Source organism: Quercus robur, chromosome 4 (assembly GCF_932294415.1).
Source record: "Quercus robur chromosome 4, dhQueRobu3.1, whole genome shotgun sequence".
Lineage (NCBI taxonomy): Eukaryota > Viridiplantae > Streptophyta > Magnoliopsida > Fagales > Fagaceae > Quercus > Quercus robur.
In genome coordinates this window covers 3,663,281-3,682,158 of record NC_065537.1, presented here as the reverse complement: position 1 = coordinate 3,682,158, position 18,878 = coordinate 3,663,281, and the positions used below count along the sequence as shown (strand labels likewise).

General features: G+C 33.4%; 1 protein-coding gene across 1 annotated transcript; it reads right to left on the bottom strand.

Annotated features, from left to right (window-relative positions):
• Positions 1-607: 607 nt before the first annotated feature.
• LOC126720251 (probable serine/threonine-protein kinase PBL1) lies at positions 608-1,978 on the bottom strand. The gene is made up of 2 exons (XM_050422566.1): positions 1,846-1,978; positions 608-1,086 (listed from the first exon to the last, which is right to left on the bottom strand). The coding sequence occupies exons 1-2, from the start codon at positions 1,976-1,978 to the stop codon at positions 608-610; spliced, it is 612 nt and encodes a 203-aa protein (XP_050278523.1).
• Between the last annotated feature and the right edge of the window lie 16,900 nt (positions 1,979-18,878).

Below are 18,878 nucleotides of genomic sequence, written 5' to 3'. Positions count from 1 at the left end.
TTTTTTACAGAAAATGTTGTGCAAAATAAGCAAAAGGCCACCTTTCTATGATTAGACAATAAACAAATGATTGAACTCTTGTTTTTGCATGCATGTCTGTCAAAAATCGACGCCCTGACCTTAACCAATTCTCTACGTAATAGATCCAACTTAACAAGAAAGAATCTCTGATGAAGCACCCCTCTTGTGTTTAGTATTCCCAACAGAACTCAACAGCTATTGTCATATTGCCAATAAGATGACCACAAAACCAATTAGTTTAGAAGTAACTTTCATAAGGCGTAATATCAATAAATCCAACAGGGCAACCAAAATGCAAGTCAACTATCTTGGAACATAGAACCTAAGCATATATCTTCCTTTAAATTTCAATATAGCCTACCAACTGCATTCACTGCAAAGTTCATTAACAGAATGGAAGAAAAACTAGGAAACATAATTAAGTTATGTTTATTCTCAATCGGTGTCCAGAGAGTAACATAACATTTGGTTCAAACCAGCATAAAAGAAAACTTTACAGCTTTTGGGTTGTCAAGAAAGAAAAATCCCAATTGGGTCTACCAGTGTTTCGTTTGATGCACTAATATTTTCTTTTTCTCCCATTTAGTTAGTCTTCGTGATCAAACAACGGCAAAAGAGATTTCCTTTCATTCTCTGCATTTCTGTTTTTTTTGTTCCCAGCAGTTTCTTCTGTAGATTGTGTGTCCCATTCATCTATTAAACCTCCCCGCAGTAAAGCATCACCAAAATTCCCAGAGAAAAGAGGTATACCCTGCAGATAATTAACAATTTGTGTCATTGTAGGGCGTTTCCTTTCATCTAAGTCCGCACAGTGCACTGCCAGCTTTGTAATTGCCACTCCATCACAAACATCAAAATCTGGTGCACTGTCAAAGCTCTTATGAACAAGTAAACAGCCAACTGGTTGTAAGCTAGAATTCAACTTCTGCTGGTACTGTCTCTGTGCCCATCCTGCAGGAAATTCACGAGCAGCTTCGCACTCGGATTGATCAAAGACAAATTTAGTAATGAGCCCTAAAAGTACAATACCAAATGAAAAGACATCGGCTCTCTTCACCCAAAAACCTATTATAGAAAAAGTTTTGTAAGAACAACTGATCATGAAAAATAGAAGGAAAAGAAAAATTTTGTATGGTTATTCCAAAAGACTCTTGCATCCAAGCGACTCCACTACAGTAAACACAGAATTGTTAACATTGCAAGCACTGACCCAAAAATTACAGTGACCATGAGTAACACGAACATTAGCACAACTAAGAGATGCAATGCCTATAAATTCACTTATATATCACCACAAGCATTCACAATAGTATTTTTTCACACATTTATCAACAGCTTCAAGAGGAATGGAAAAATTTAAAGCAATACCTGAATGAGGGCAGCAACTTGAAACAGATAACACTTGTTTATTGTAAAACAATTATAGCTTAGAGTAGAGAAACAGAACAAAAAGTCTTCGATAAATTTTTTACAACTTCGCAACTCGCTGCCTATATGTTTCTAATTCATGGAGGGTATTCGGGGATTTTTGGCGGGGTCTATGGCCTACCACTTATGATGTTGGTTGACTCTCTCCCAAAATTGACAATTAGGGACTTCTGCCAAAGCACTTTAAGGGGCCAATTTTCTACTCCATGCATAAAAACAAAGATAATCATATTGCCAATCAGTTCAGCATATAGCTCGTCTTCACGGTAGTCAAGCAGTTCACAGTGCATATAATAACATCAGTATTATGTCCAGTAATTATGCAGACGCACAAAACTTAAACATGTTCAAAACATTAAAATATGAATTATAAAATAAAACATAAAAGGGATGTACCATTGTGAACAAAAAGTGGATCAATATAGCCATCATAACCGTAATATACTGTGCATGGATACCGTTTCGCAATGGTACAATCAGGTCGCAGACTAAAGTCAAGTAACACTGGATTGGAATCCTGCAGAGCCATTGGATTGTGCAAGACTTAATAAAACTTTTGAAAATTGAAGAATTGCGAAATCTCCCCACTCCAAAAGTAGGACAAATCGCAAGCTTGGTCGATCCATGTCTAGCTGTGACTTTGGGTCTTCCCAAATGATTTAACAAACAGAAAAGGAAAAATATATAAATAAGTTGAAAAGCCAAAGAAACAAGCATATAATCCTATATGGCAATCAAAACTCCCTCAACAGCAAATCAATAGCACGACACAGAAGGCAGAGAAACTCGAAAAGCAAGCTGCAAGGCAAACAAAATTCCTCAGAAGTCTAACAATCAAATTGCCAATGAGATACACCATCTCCTTGTGCACAAAGAGGGGGGGGGGGGGGGTGGGGAGCTTAGGGAAGAGAGCAAAGGAAAAGTGCGCAGTCATAGGCAAGGAAGCCAACAAATTGAGAGCAAATTAGCATCTGGCAGTGCCTAAAGAAGATAAGACAAGCAAACAGAAAACTTGTCTGAAACTGCTCATAGAGTTGTGTTGAAAACACTACAAATGGTTCTTTCAACTCATTTAAAAAGTCACAAGATGGGGACACATGAGGCTTAGATTGAAGCAAGGAAAAAAAATATGTTGAGAAGAAAAAGAATGTGTTCTCATGCAATACTTTGCACGGAACCAACAGTGAGCATGATAGGGTGGAGAGTTTGATAGAGGAAAGAGAGGTAAAAGGTCAAAAAGGTTGAATTTCTAGGAGGGAGAGGATAGTTTATAAGGGGAAGTTGCTGTAAGGGATAGTTCGAAGGTGGAGGTCAATGGTTTGATGCAGTTTGTGGAACTTGCTGGAGGCAAAGATGTAGGCTATCTGGGTTAAACAGAACAATCTTAATACTTTTGTAAACAACCATCTATGGTTTATTTATCTTAGTGCGATGACAAGTGCTGTCCACCAGAAGTGACATGTCGCATTTGAGTTCAGGAATCAGCCTCTAAAAAAAAAAATAAGGTAGTTATGTTGCCTGCCTACTATGGCCTCTCCCAAAACCTCATAAAATGTGAGCTTTGTGCATTTGGTACCATCATTTTTTTTTTAAATAAATAAAATCTTAATGATCATTGAGTAGTTTTATTCCAAATTCTTGGAAGTTTATGATAGGGAAGATCTAGGGCGTTCATAATACCCTATCAACTTCACCAAATTGGGGTGATTTCCGAGGTCCGGATTTGTCAAAACAGAGAGCTCACGCTTGAAAGATATAATTATAATAATCTCAACTCAATACACATTCTTGTAAATACAATAAATGGTTAGATAGATAGATAATTTGTAGTACCTCCAATCTGTCAAAAATAGCATCGTCGCAAAGTGCGATGGTACATACTTCGTCAGGAGGAAGCCACCAAATTTTGACAGTAAGCTCTTGAGCATCTGGGGGTTTTCCGCGGTAGAGTTTGCCAAATTGAACATTTACAATGAAGTTTTCTTTGCTAAAGGAGTCAGTTAAGACTTCCAAATCCCTCCAGCTTAGTTTTTTTTGGTTTGCCATCAATTTCCATCTCTGATTATTCAACAATTTTATAATATGAATTATTCATGGAAACCAAATAATAATATCACGCAATCTACATGCATGCATACATACAGAGTCATCGTCTCTCTCAAAACTGACTCAAAGAACACACACATATATTTCTAAATTATAATATATTTCTAGTGTGTGTATATATATCTGAACATGCGGGTGGAAAGTTTTGTTTTGTTTTTAAATCTAATTTTTATTTTTATTTTTCACTCTATCAAATAACATAAAATACGAAAAATGTTTCCTCCGAAATATATGGAACGGAAGCAAAAATCTTAAATATAAATATACTTAAGAGCAAGGTTCTCTGTTTCGGGAGAGGCTCACCTCCCGTTTGAATACCTCCAGTTTTCTCCCATTTTTAAGTAGATGAGTGACACGTGGAAAAATAAAACATCTAACGGCCTTAAAAAATACACGGTAACCTTAGAATTTTTTTTTTTTCTTTCCAGTTTCCAACATCACATTCTGCTCTCTCTCTCTCTCCAATATCACCACCAACAAAGCCTAGGAATTTGCCGGAGACGAAAAGTCATAACACAAAGCAAATAGATCCAGGCGCCTCAGTGGTGGAGATTCGCCGTGGCCATTGTTGGAGAACGACGCACTGAAGCAGCGGCTAAAGGCGACAACGAGTCGATCGGTGGTCAGAAAATTCGGGCGGCACGTGGCGGCCCGTGAAGTGGAACATGGAGACCGGATTCCTGGGTTTTGCATATCGGAGGTTGGTTAAGGGATCTGTGGTGTTGGTTTTGTGAAGGGAATTATGAAAACTCATAGATCTGATGGGAGGCTCGGATTGCTCATGGTTTTGTACTTGCAACGGCTGTCACTTTTAATGGTGGCAAGGCAACGACAGAGACTTGGCATCAGCAGAGACTTGGCGGCTTCATGGGTCACAGTGGTGGATTTGTGTTGCCGGTGACTGTGTGATTTGTTGTGAAGGAGAGAGGCAAGAAAAAAATGAGAAAGTGATGGTTTCTATTTCTAACCGTTGGATTTTTATTTTTCCACGTGTCACTCATCTACTAAAAATTGGGAGAAAACTGGAGATATTTAAACGGGAGGGGAGCCTCTCCCCTCTGTTTCCTTATCGAGCTTCCTTGTCTTTAGAGTAGTGCTACTTGAAACAGCTTTCTTTGTCCCACCAGTAGCTGCACCAATATATAAATTCATAAATTAACTTTTACAATCTAAAATCTTAAACCTATATCATCAACAAACTTTAAAGCAGCAATTGATAAATCACAGCCATAATTATTCTACACATAATCAAACAACCTTAACTGATGCAACGTAGGCATGTAGAAGCAGAATCTATAACACACAATTACTACAACTCTTCTACGAAACCTAAGTTCTACAAGAACACTAGGCTAGTAGGCAAAATAATAGGAATAGAATTTCTCCTACTTCTTTTAAAAAAAAAAAAATAATACACCTACTTTTACTTGAGAAAGGAAAAACAATTTAACTAAGAAAATAAAAACAATTAAAATCTTAATTCCATTAGGAAAGAGAAAACAACATAAAATATTAAAAAAAATTATTCTTCCTTAACCAATCTGCATCACAAACCTTTAAAAAAAAAAAAAAAAAAAAAAAAAGACAACGTAGAATTAAACAAAAAGATAATCAAACTTATGAGAAACTCATTCCACGCAGATACAAATCTTCATGGGTGTTATAATAATTCAAGCATATGTATGGTTTGAACAAACTCTAATAATCTTTTAGAGAGAATTAGTAATTGTGTTTGGATTGGGGGAGAGGAGAGCTGAACGGGGTGGGGTTTTACGCTCCCCTAGTTTAGACTTAATTTTTCTGCCACCAAAGCTTATAAAATAAAAAACATGCACAAAATACATCGAGCCTACATAACTCAAGTCTGTTTTGCCCTTTTACTCAAGCTATTGACATCCCCAAACAATCTAAGGGAACATGTTTGTTGACACTCACAATCAAGGATCCGCCTCTAGGACACAACTGATAGTGATGGCTGCCTTGGAGCCTTTCCATTTTGCTAGTACGTGTTGTGAATTTGGGTGTGGAAATAGTTGTGTCCGTAGAAGGACTTGTATTCTAATCCAACTCCCAAATCTGACCAATACTTGATATGTAAACTGCGTAATAAAAAATCAACACCAATTTTACCATGACACTGGGCAGCATCAGCTGGCAAATCAAGGAGCTTCCAAGAAATAATTTTGAGAATGTCCAAGATTAACTTTGGGAACAAAAATGCTTTTTAAGATGTGCAGAAGTGATAAAAAGCCGTATGTATGTCATGCAAAAGATTCAAATAGAACTGAAAATATTACCTGCATATTTTCCAACATCATTAGGTTTTGACGATCTAATTACAGAGAGAAGCTATCCACACAAGTCAAATCAAAGAGGAAGCCTATCTAAAGGTTTTATTGCTGCAGCACCACTGAGAGCAGGCCTCGTGTACTTCTCATATGAAACTCTCAACTGTCCTTTTCCAGCAGCTTTATGGAATCCTAAGATCATCTCTGCGCAATCCCTGCAGCAATCAAATAAACATATTTGAGATTCTAAGGAAAGTAAGAAGTAAAAAAGGTACTGAATCTTGAAAAGTACCTGAGTTGGGACTCTTCATAGCATGCTTGTTTACAAAGCAGAGGGATCCAAGCTGGAGACAGGTGCAGGGTGCATTTTAAAACATAGAGAGATGATGCACATAGCAATGAGGGCTTAGACATTAGAACTTCATATTCAACTAAGCAGAGTTTGATGAGGTAGAATGTCAGGTGTTCAAGCTGGGAGCAATGTCCACAAAGAGATACTAACAATTAGCAAATTTAGAATTGCAAGCATATCTAATCCAGACTCTAGACTCCAGACTAAACACACATTCTGCGCATTTACTAACAATTAGTAGAGCAGACTTTTAAAAGCTACTAAATACCTTTGAGTCTGACTGAGCAGCCTAAAGAAATTAACCTTAACATAAACACACAAGGAGTAACCACATCAAGACGAAACTTTAATTGCTTAAGAATATGACTTTCCTGGAGAGCAAAGCCAATGTGTATTTGTTAGAATCAAGCATTATTTGTTAGAGTAGCCACATCATCAATCTCTTTCTTATTCTTTCAAGTAATATCATTATTTTTTAATTAAATCTCCCATGTTTAGTTATTTCTTTAAGTACTATAATGAATATTATATTTTGAATCTCAATTAACTATATATATATTGAAAAACAACTTAAAACTTAACAACAAAGAAAACCTAGTTCCAAATATTTTTTACTTTTATATATTACACATCTACGAATGGTTGGGAATTTTAGAGGGATGTGGTGAAGGAGAGAGACAAGACTATACTTGTTCTATCGAAATCTTCTTATAAATATGTTGTTTTATAAGAAGGAACTGGTTTTGAGCAAAGATAGCATAAATGAAACTAGTCAAAGGTAGGTAAATATTTATTTATGTATTTTCTTAGTCATGGCTTTATAGAGGTTCAAAGGAACATCTAAAGTTTGTATTTTGCTAGTTACTTAATAGAGATGGCTTTTGGTTGCTACATCGATCTTTGAGGGGATGGCAATCTTGAGCTGTGGATTTAATGTGACATTGCAACAATTTGGTTTGATGTCAATTTCAAGTGATTTGGCTAGTCAAACCAGTTTTCTTTTCTAAAATGATTGATTCCTTATGAAATTTCTAAATCAAAGGAACAAGAGAGAGCAACCAGCAGGTCCACGCTCAAGAAAGAAAAAAAATTGGAAAAGCAGCCATTGATGCAACTATTCATCTTCATTCTATTTTTTCCCCAAGTTAGGAGGTTAGAATTTTGGTAGGACAAGGGAGAAAAACCTGAGCCTAACTAATTTTCCATCCTCACCTTCTCTCCAACTAAACACTCATAAAACTAGTTTTCTCTCATCTATTTTCTATCCTCCCTATCTCATCCTCAACCAAATAGGCCCTAAGATTCATCTCACAATATTGTTATCACACTTAAAACTTTTCATCTTGGTTTAAAACACGTGCCTTAGGTGGATCATCTCGGAGGGGATCATATTGTAAAAAGAAAAGAAAAATCTGTGTAGAACAATAATCATTTATATTTTTAGGTCAATAGTGTTTTCATATATTAATTTGGATCCAAATGTAGTTCATTTTCTCTCTCTCTAGAGTCCTCTTTCCATCGCGACTAGTTCATATTAAATATTACAAATTTAAAAATGTATCTAATATCACATTATTTAAAACTTTGCAATGAATTTTCTCTTTTTCCAATAAAATAGGGAGGACTTGTCCATTACAAAAATTATGATGAGTCTATAATTAGATCAATTTAATTGTAATTGTAATTTCTCAATCATGATGAAAAGTAAGCTTAAGTTGGGTAATAACATCGTTGTTGTTGTTGTTGTTTTTTTTTTTTTTTTTTTTTTTTTTTTTTTTTTTTTTATAAATTTTTTATTGGTTATATTTTGAGTGAAGGAAGGAAAATTAAATTATGAACATCTTCATTGGAAGCATTAAAAAAGGATAATGTTTGGCTACAAATTTGGTTTTAACCTAAGGTTATAACTTTCAATAAAAAAAATTAACATAATTAAATATTTTAAATTTTAACTTTTCTTCATGTTCTTAATACATATATCAAATTTCGTGCTAATAAGATATTATTTAATATTCAATCCATGAACTTATTTTTTATGCATAATTTTATACTAAAAAAACCTAAAATTTAAATATTTGATTGATAACGTAGTTATTGATTTTTGATCTTCTAAAAAATTTGTAAGCATAAAAAATACATGAAGAAAATTTAATATAATAGTAGATTTGTCATAATTCACATATAATAAAATTATATTGAGTAGAGTTGTAGCCAATAAGTATTGGCTACAACAAAATTTGTAGCCAAGATGCGTCTATTGGACAATGTTTAGTTACTCAATATATTCAATATCTTTTTATTGGAGTTAAATTTTGACAAGTCCACTATTGAATTATATCTTCTTTTTATATCCTTTATACTTGCAAAATTTCTAAAAAATTAAATATTAATAGTTATGTCATCAATAAATTGTTTAAATTGTAAGTTTTTGTAGTTGAAAATTTTGCATAAAATATAAGCTTATAGATCATATAGTAAATAATATCTGATTGACACAAAATTTGATATGTATATTAAAAGCGTAAAGAATATACAATTTAATGATTATATTTTTAAAATATGGAGTAATATTGATTTTACTTAGTAAGGTTGTAGCCTACAACCAGCTTTTTAGCTGAACTTTGTCCTTATAAAATATCATTTGTCATACCTAAACGGCTAAACTCATTGGCAAAGTGAGCTTTGCCAATAGATTTCATCAACATATTCAGCAACTTCTAGTTGATTGCAATTGTCATCAATTCTTTCGCTTTTCCAGCTTCATAACTTCACAGCATTCCTCCAGTAACTGCAACATAATACCAATTGTAATTGAAATTCACAAGAAAATGGTAAATACATTAGTAAAATATAATGAGTATGCCTCAACCTTTGATCCTGCCTTTAATAAAGATGTATAAGATCTCCTCAGTTTCAATTTCATGGAAATGACATCTAATACCGTACTTGGGTTGCCATTGCCATCAGATGGAAGCTGTCCTTGAGTGGCTTCATGTGGAACCACAACTGCAGCATTCTCAGAAATAGAAGATGTCACTGCTTCCTCCTTCTTCTTGCTTCATAGAGGAGATTGCAACAACAGATGTTGACTTGTTAATATTTGATATGTTCTTCGATTTTGAAGTCCTTTTGAGTCTGACTGAGCAACCTTAAGAAACCTTAACAAGAACACACAATTAAAGGAGTAGCCACTTTAAGACGAAACCTCAATAGCTTAAGAATAAGCCTTTTCTGGAGAGCAAGGCAAAGGTGTATTGTTAGAATCAAGGACAACTATAAATGGCAGTCATTTTTAGACAAATCATCCACACTAATGGTATGCGCTGTATATTGGTCAATTGGTTAATTGAGGCACATATTTTTCTTTCTTGCTTTCTCTCTTTTCTTTTCCCGTATCAATTATTAATGTATTCTGATGATTTGCTCAATTTCTTCGCTGACAGGTACACTTCAAATTTCATTTTAATGGAAGAAACTCTGTATCTCATGGTGACATTGTTAGGCAGATAGCTCTCAAAAGCTACAATAAAGAAGAATGTAATGCAGTTGGTTGGTCTTAACTGCACTCTTGCTGGCATCAAAATATGAAGACTTTGCCGTGCTTGGTAACGTGGGCTTGTTATCAAGTAGGGCATTAAGGTGGTCGGATTTATGTATAAATTGCTAAGATAAAATGCCCTGGGTCCATGGGTTTAATAATGGGCCAACCCTACATGCTTACATGACATTGTTAAACAAATTGTTGAAGCATCCAATCCAAAAGTTCCATTAGGTGGAAGCCCAACAAATGCATAAATTCGTACCAAAATACATCTAACCAATTGTGAATCTCAAAAACTTCATCTTACGTACAAGACCCAAATACAAATGGGCTGGGACATGGTCCAACAAGAAAACAAACCAGACTCTGACACCGTTTTAGAGCATCCAAATAAATAAGAGCATCAGCATCTGGAATTGCAAATGCCATATCTAAGCTTCATTTAGCATTTTTCTCCCAAAAACCTCCCACATCCGGAATTGTAAACACCAACTATTGCAAAAAAATTTGCAATAGTGCTACAGTGCAATTCCAAAGGTAGAATTGCACTGTAGCACAATTCTAAAAAAAAAACTAATATTTTATTCCTGCTTTTTCTCTCTCATCACACGGTCTCCCATCTCTCTTTGTCTTTCTATCTCACACTCACTTTCCTCTCTTTCTCCCTCTTCTCTACAATCAACAAAGCTCCACTGTGATCATCAACCTATGGGTAAGCACCAACGGAGCTCCACGGATCATCCACCGTGATCATTCACCGTGATCATCTTTTTTTCTTCTTTTTTCCTCTCTATCTTCCCTTGAATCAAGCCTCCATGGTGGAGATGTGGCGTAGGACTCATGGATCGGTGGCTGGGTTTCATCTTCCATGGTGTGGGTTTCATTTTCGGTGGCTGGGTTTCATTTTTGGTGGTATGGGTTTCATGGATCAATGCATGGGTTTCATTTTTGGTGGTGTGGGTGGCTGGGTTTCATCATTCCTTGGTTCGGTGTTTGTGGTTTTTGTGGGTTGGTGGCGGTTGAGGTGGATCAGCAATCGACGTGGGTTTTGGCCGTGGGTTTGGCCGCTGGGTATGGGTTTTGGCCGGTGCTAGAGGTTGAGGGAGAAAGAGAGGTTGGTGGCTCTCTCAATGATGAGTTTTGGTCGTGGGTATGGGTATGGCGTTGGTTTTTTTTTTTTTTTTTTCCCTGGTGGTGGTGGATTTGTGATTGATGTGGTGGTGGTGAGGGTTGCCATGGCGGTGGTGATTTTTGGTGGCCGTGGGTGATGGTCATGGGGGATTTATTATTTTATTGTGTAGAAATGAGAGAGAGAAAAAATAATGTGACAATTGGAAATAAATAATAAAGAAAGATTAAAAAATAATATTTTAATAAGAATAGAGTTTTGGGATGTGGAGGTTTTGTAAAATAAGATGGTATAATGATAAAGTGAGTTTTTAGAATGGTAAAATAAGATAGCATTAGCATTTTCCAATGCTAATGCTCTAATCAAGCTATTAGCTGGAGATCTCAACTAGCACTCGAACTTTATAGCACTGCCATATCTGGCCAAAATGGGAAAACACCCATTTTCGAGAAACAATTTATCAAAATGTCCCTATTTGTAAAACTTGATTTTAACAAAATACCCATATTTTATCACTTGAATGTTTTTGAAAATTTAAGTGGAACTCAACATTAGCAATGTCGAATTTTACTTAAAAAATATATATATATACCTTGATTATGAGAATATTGAGTTTTACATAGAACTCAATTTTGTTAAAATTAAGTTTCAAAATAGGGACATTTTGTTAAATAATTTGTAAAGATGGGCAAATTGCTAAATTGTTTTCTAAATTAAAAGGAGCATTTTCTCATTTTGACCCTGCATATCTAATCAATGTGGTACTCTCACAGTCTCACCCAAAGTAGACTCTAGGTACCTCTAGGTCTGAAATCAATTTGCATGTAAAGATTGAACCTCTAGTTCTAAAATCAGTCTCTACCTACAGTACGTATCACAAAAATTTCTGGTTCAGTCTTTGGCAACAGTATTTGTAGATACATAAATTTGTATGTAAAGATAATTGAAACAAAATTGAATTATAATTGGACAGACACTTGGTTTTACATTGGAGTGAATTTATAATATAAAAACAATTGGTATTATATAATAAGACAATTAAAATGACACTTGGCAAAAATATTAAAATTCAAAATTCGGATTCTTGATTAAACTCTCTTTAACTTCTACTTTAGATTCGTAATATACATTATATATGATAATATGATTGGTGGTGTTGGGTTTTCTCACATTCTCCAAAACAAATTAATATGATCAGGAAGCCAACTCTCATGATCCATTACGGCATTACCATTAATGAGTTATTTTATTTTATTTTATTTTATTTTATTTATTTTTAAAGCTAACCTTTTGCATGTAAATTTGGGGCTTCTATGTACAAATCCATCCAAACCCACATGTTTATTTTGTGAGCCACAAAGGTAAAATTTGTATTTGGAGGCCCAAATTAATTTTGCCTACAAGAAATAGGCTCCCAAATGGGCTAAGAGAAAGAAAAAGGCCCAAGTCTACACTTTCATTATCAACGAATTCACTATTATTCGTAAAACTCAGTTAAGTATTAAATCTTTAACATCCTCAGTTATCCATAAAATGTATGAAACACAAATTTAAAGTACTTAATCAATATTTCAAATAAATTGAAAAAAAAAAAAAAAAACTTTATAAAGTGTTTCTTGTATCTTCTTCCTTTGTTGCTTTGAACATCAACTTTTTGAAACTTTGTAGAATCACCACCTTGTTCACTTGATAAGTTGCTACTACATCCATTTGAAGTATCACTAATGTAAGCCTGACAATAAAACAAGTTGATAAATGTATTACAACATAAAAAAATTAAATATCTAATTTGTAATTTTGCTATATTAAAAAATATGTACTTCTGACATTTTATCAAGCTAAATTGCTTTGTCAGTATTTTCAAAAGATTCAAAGACTTTCTTGACAGTGTAGATTTCCCATCCATACTTAAGATTATAGTCATTTAGTTATAATTGGAAAACAAATTCTATTCCATTCAAATTTTCTATTTGCACAGGAAGGACGACTTCTTCAAGCACCTAACAAAAGTAATATTTTTCAAATTGTACACTCAAGGAAACTTGGACAAAGATGTTCTACTGAAAAAATTTTTGTTCTTAGCAATAAACGGGAGTTCTACTTATCCATGTTTCCTATGGATGTCTCATAATGAGGTATGTACGAACTTTTTTGTTGATTGGAAGTAAACTTAATGATGAATGCTGACTATTTTGAAGGATAAAATATTATACATAATGGTCGGAAGCAAAACTGATTTAGTGATTGAGAAAATTTCGCAGATATTTGATAGATTCACCAATAAATTATAAATCATTCCTTGGAAGTTGACTGTATGAGCAGCATGTGTGCTCAGTCCTTTGTTGCAACAATATTTAAAGAGAAGGCCAATAATATTTGATTGAAAAGTACCCTCTTTTTTCAATAGTTTTGACAGAGATTAATAGGCCCAATAGTGAAACCCTTTTTGGACAACCTTCAAGAAGGTTTCGTGATGGCCAACTATCATATATTTTATACTTAAGTAGGCTAGAAAAATTAAAAAAATTAGAGGAAAGTAGCAAACCTTGGTGGTGGCGTTGATAAAAGGCAAAGATTGAGGGGGCGGACTATAGCGCGTGATTGAGAGAGAATGAGTAGCGATCAATCTGACAATCTGTATGAATTTCAAGCAATATATTTATTCAGCAATCTAGCCATAAGAATCCAATTTTCCAACATTCAAGAAACATTAATAGAAGAAACCAATATGTTCAAAACTCTAATCATTAAAAAATCAAACCTACTTATCAATATCCCTTAAACTTTCAAATTGATAACCTTAGAGACCATTATGATTCAATTAATATCCTTTCTACTATATAAACCTATCTCACCATCAATACCAATCTTAATTTCTAACATATGAATCATAAAAAATTCAAACCCATAGCTCAGTTTCCACTAAAAATATTCAAATTGATTAAAGCTTTTCTTTCATGAGACAGCTAATGATAACCAAAACAACAATAAATGAAATTTTCGAATAGTTAGAAGCACCAACAACAAACAGGCAAAAAAATTTCAATGTTTCAATTTCATACTCTTATTCAAAAGAATTATAAGAATTGCAGCAGCAACATAATTTCTTTGACTCTAATTATCTCTCTGCAATAGTGTCGTAGTGGCTTTTGTTATTAGAATTTTTTTTTTTTTTTTGGAACATGGGTAGTGGGTTTTAGTATGTTTGAGATGACTCTTTTAACCTTTTCTTTTGTCTTTTATAGGGAATATGATAAAACTAAATGCCATGTAATTTCGGAATTTATATGAGGATATTTTAGTACATAAAATGATGAAACTCAAATAGGAGAATCTTGTTATTAGTAGTATAGATAAATATACCAACCTTTTTATTATACACAAAATTTTTAAGCCAATCGTTTCACATTGAAGGGGAAAAATTTGAATGGCAGATAGTGAACCATGTCAAGAAGGACTAAGGGCAGCGCATGTTGTTGTGTAAGGGCTCAAATGAACCCTTTGGCTTAAAAAAAAAGTGTGTGTGTGTGTGTGTGTCTCTCTCTCTCTCTCTATATATATATATATATATATATTACAATTAAAAATATTTTTTACACTCTAGCTGAAATCTTGCACTCCCTAATCATAGAATCGTGCCCAAACTAAATAACAGTTAGACACTTAGTGTATTATTTATGTTAGTGATCTAAGATAAAAATAGTAAAGTTAGTGATTGTTCAAGCATTTGGTTGGTTAAGTAGAAATTTAGCATAATATTTATGTATAGATGAGTTTGGCTATGTGGAAACAATAATTAATATAGTGCCAATGAGTTACGTTTTGTCATTTAATTTAAAATATTTTTTCAAAAAATAACAAATAGATAATGATAATTGCATAAAAATAAAATTTTATACAAATTTAACAAAATAAAGGTTATAGTTTGGCTACAAAATTGGTTGTAGCCAATGATTACAATTTCATTCAATATCTTTTTATTGGATGTAAATTTTGACAAATCTACCATTAAATTAAATTTTCTTCTTATATCCTCCATACTTACAAAATTTCAATAATATTATTAATAGCTATGTCATCAATCAAATATTTAAATTTCAAGTGTTTGTAGTCTAAAATTATGCATAAAAAATAAGTTTATAGATTCATGTGTAAATAACATTTAATTGGCACAAAATCTTACATGTCTGTTAGGATATAAAGAATATGCAATCCAATGGTTAGATTTTCAAAATATATAATCATGTTATTTTTTTTAATAGGAGATGTAGCCAATAGAGTTTCAAAGGACAGCCCTTTAAAAAAGGATAGCCGTTTTTCTGTTGGCAGCTAGGCGAGCAGTAGCTTTTGCCATTGTAACAAGTTTTCAACAGGCAGTTTTTGAAGGTGATTCAGAGTCCATTATCAAGTCCTTATGAGGAAGTGGTATGTCTTATGCAAACTCTTTACATAAAAGACATTTTGTCTTATGCAAACTCTTTACAGAGTTTTTACTTTTTCTCTCCTATTATTAGGCAATGTAATGTTGTTGCACACACCTTAGTTCAGAAAGCAAGACTTTCTTTTTCTTTATAAGTTTGAATGAAGTTTGTTCCTCCTGATTTATTTTCTATTTTGTTGACTGACTTTTCAGCCGATGAATAAAAGGCAACATATTCTTCTTCTCAAAAAAACAATAAAATAAAAAAAGCTGCACATTTCACATAAAAAAAAAAAAAAAAAAAAGTAAAAAAGGGTTGGCTGGAAAATGGTGGTTCAAAATTTATTTTCTATTTTGTTGACTGACTTTCCAGTCCTTGAATAAAAGGCAACATATTCTTCTTCTCAAAAAACAATAATAATAAAAAGTCGCACATTTCACATGAAAAGAAAAAAAGAAAAAGAAAAAGAAAAAAAAAAATAAAGAAAGAAGAAGAAGTAAAAAAGGGTTTGGCTGGATAATGGTGGTTCACATCTGATTTTACACGGATAAATCAATGAGTCAACTGACTAAACACGGTCTAAAAAAACAGCAATATTTTATGATCAAACCATTTTTTGGTTTGATAAAAAATATTGTCTTTTTAATACTGACTAATGGTTGGGACTTTAATAAATAGTGTTACTCATAGTTGTTAAAATGTGAATCGTCTTATAAATCGATTTTTTTTTTTTATTTATTTATTTGTATTGTGTATTGTAAGATACACAGGCGCCTAATAAAATTTATAAAAAATATTATAGATATACATGTAAAATACATATTCATTATAAATTTAAAATAATCAACTAAAGACTAATTTAATCATTATTTATGCAACAATATTTAGCAAAGTTAACTAAATAAATTAAATTAATAATTTCTAACTTACATATTCAAATTAATTAAAATCAAACGTTGGACATATGTGCCAAAATAATAATTTATTTATTTTTATACTTATGATATTTTTAATTTTTGTAGTTGGCCCCTCTTCTAAAACCATAAGGCTCCTCTCCTACCTAGTCAATTTAGCCAACCTAGCACAACTAGCAACTATCCAACCCAAAAACTTAATAAAAATAATAAAAGTATTTACAATGGTAATTGTATTTTAGCAGCAAAAATAAATAAATAAATAAATAAAACTATTTTACCACTAAAAAACCATATATTATTGGAGAAGCTAAAAGTAAACTTTTCGCAACTACAGTAAATTGGTATAAATATCAGTTGATTGTGGGAAGTTGTTAAAAATAAAATACAATATTTTATTAAGATTATCTCTCTTCCTTCAATTAAAAAACTCAAATTCTCTCTTTTCCTTATTATTTTAATGAGTTGTTTATATTATTTTAAATGAAGTAGTAAAGAAATAGAAAAATTGATGTTAGGTATATTGTAAAGTGAAGAATTAAAAATAAATAAAGTGCCTTTTTAAGGTGCTAAAAACTAAATTTTTAAGCACCACTATTGTGAATGCTCTAACTTCATAAAAAATAAAAATCCTAGCTAGCCTATTATTATAAATAAAAACAATAATTATTTTGTTTGTTTGTTTGTTTTTTTTTTTTTTTTTTTTTTTTTTTTGATAGATGATTGTATCCTAATGTATTAAGAAACAATAATTTTGTATATTTATAAATTTTTAATACCATATGGATGCTTACTTAGAGGGTTTTTTTTTTTTTTTTGCTTACACTCCAGCACTCTCTAACTTAAAATCATTGGTCCGTCTAATTCAATGTATCGTACGATTCATAAGCATTTCTTTTTGATACACCCTTACAATACAAAACTGTTTATACAAAATATGATACATATCATACGATACGTATCACGTATCATATGATACTAACTGATGAAGCTGGAAAATTGTTGCTCGTCAGTATGCTCATCGTCATTGGTATGGACGATCATCAGTACTTGTTTCAAAGAAACAATGTAAGAGGGCACCTGGGGTCCCCAGGGAGCCTTCAATGCTTAAGTCAGTTTATCTCTTTGAGAAACAGAGTAATGTAAGAGACAGTCTGAACATATTATGTAAGTGTCTGCGTAGATCCCTGCTTACTTCTTGTTGTTTGCTTTATATAGCATGTCTATGAATAAATGCTCGGGGCATTTATTGTGCTAGACGTTGGAGGCTTTGAATCGCCTATTGAATGCTATTATATCCTTGTTTAGAGTCTTGTAACGGTTTTACAACAGTCAGCTTAGCTATTTGAAGTCCGTAACGTTCAGACCTTGTTAAGGAAAGGATTTAAGACTGGATCATTAACGTGTGTAACGGTCATTAGTGTTACTGGTGACCTATTTTACTGATGGTCTGCAATCTTACAGACGACCAAATTTACAAAAGGTATGCTGATTAAATGTTACTCTTCAGTTGCCCCCTTATTCCTTAGTCATTCCTTCTTTAAGACGAGTAGAGGAATAATTCTGGCGTTTTTTGATTGCTTTTCCTCTTCCCAAAATTTTCGTCCCATCACATTAATAGAGACGTGATTTTTTGTCAAGTATGGGCCATGTGTAGCGCATGCCCTGGTCGTGCATGTGAGGGTTTGAGCTTTTGAGCTTTTGGCACCATAAATCGAGCTTTCCTTTTTAGAGAAAAGAGAAACTCTTCATCTTTTTCCTTCCTTTCTCTGAGCTAAAATCATATTTGAGGTCTGAAGTATCAAAACTCCTTACTTCTCAAAATCTCGATAAGATTCTCCTTCTTAGACTTCATTTATGGTTGATTTGTCTTTGGTTCGATGCGAGTGTCCTTCTATTTCCTTCTTCTTTGCTAGATTAGGAGTTTTCTTGAGACGTCTGGTGGAAAACACCCTCAAGTTGGGTCGTTTCTTCCCTATGATTATGCTGCTTTTAGGCCAGTGCTTCTTGATTTTTACCCCTTGATTCATCATTCCTTGATCTCTTATCACATAGAGATGGGTGATAGAGAAATCGAGGCTAGGGTTGGTGAGTTCGAATCTAGTTCCTTTTCTAGCAGCGATTTTGTTTTTGAAATTACTCTGATGAAGCCATCCTCTTCTTTGAAACCTTCAATTCCTCCTAAACTTCTCAAGTCTTTGACTCCTTCTTCGCGTACTCGCTCTTCTTTGCGAGCTTCTTCATCCTTGTTTGTTACTCCATTCCATGCTCTTTCTGAGGAATGTTTCTTAGATGGCAAGGATTTGGAATCCATTAGGGGAAGATTCCAAATTCCTGGTGAAGTCATCTCGAGGTTGCCTTATACTGGTGAGAAAGCTTGTAACTTTGCTCACGGGGAGGTGAGCTTCTATGAGGCTACTTTCTCCTATGGATTAAGGTTTCCTATTCACCCTTTCATACACCACCTTCTATTCACTCTTAATATCGCTCTTGGGCAGCTTGTTCCAAATGCCTGGAGAACGGTCGTTAGTTGTATGGCCATATGGTTCAATGTTCATGACGGGGAGATGATCACCCTAAATGAATTCTTGTTTTTATATAAGTTGAAGCCTTCTACCCACTACGGGTACTTTGAACTCCCTCCTTGGGATTAGCAGGCCAAGGTAGTCCATGAATTT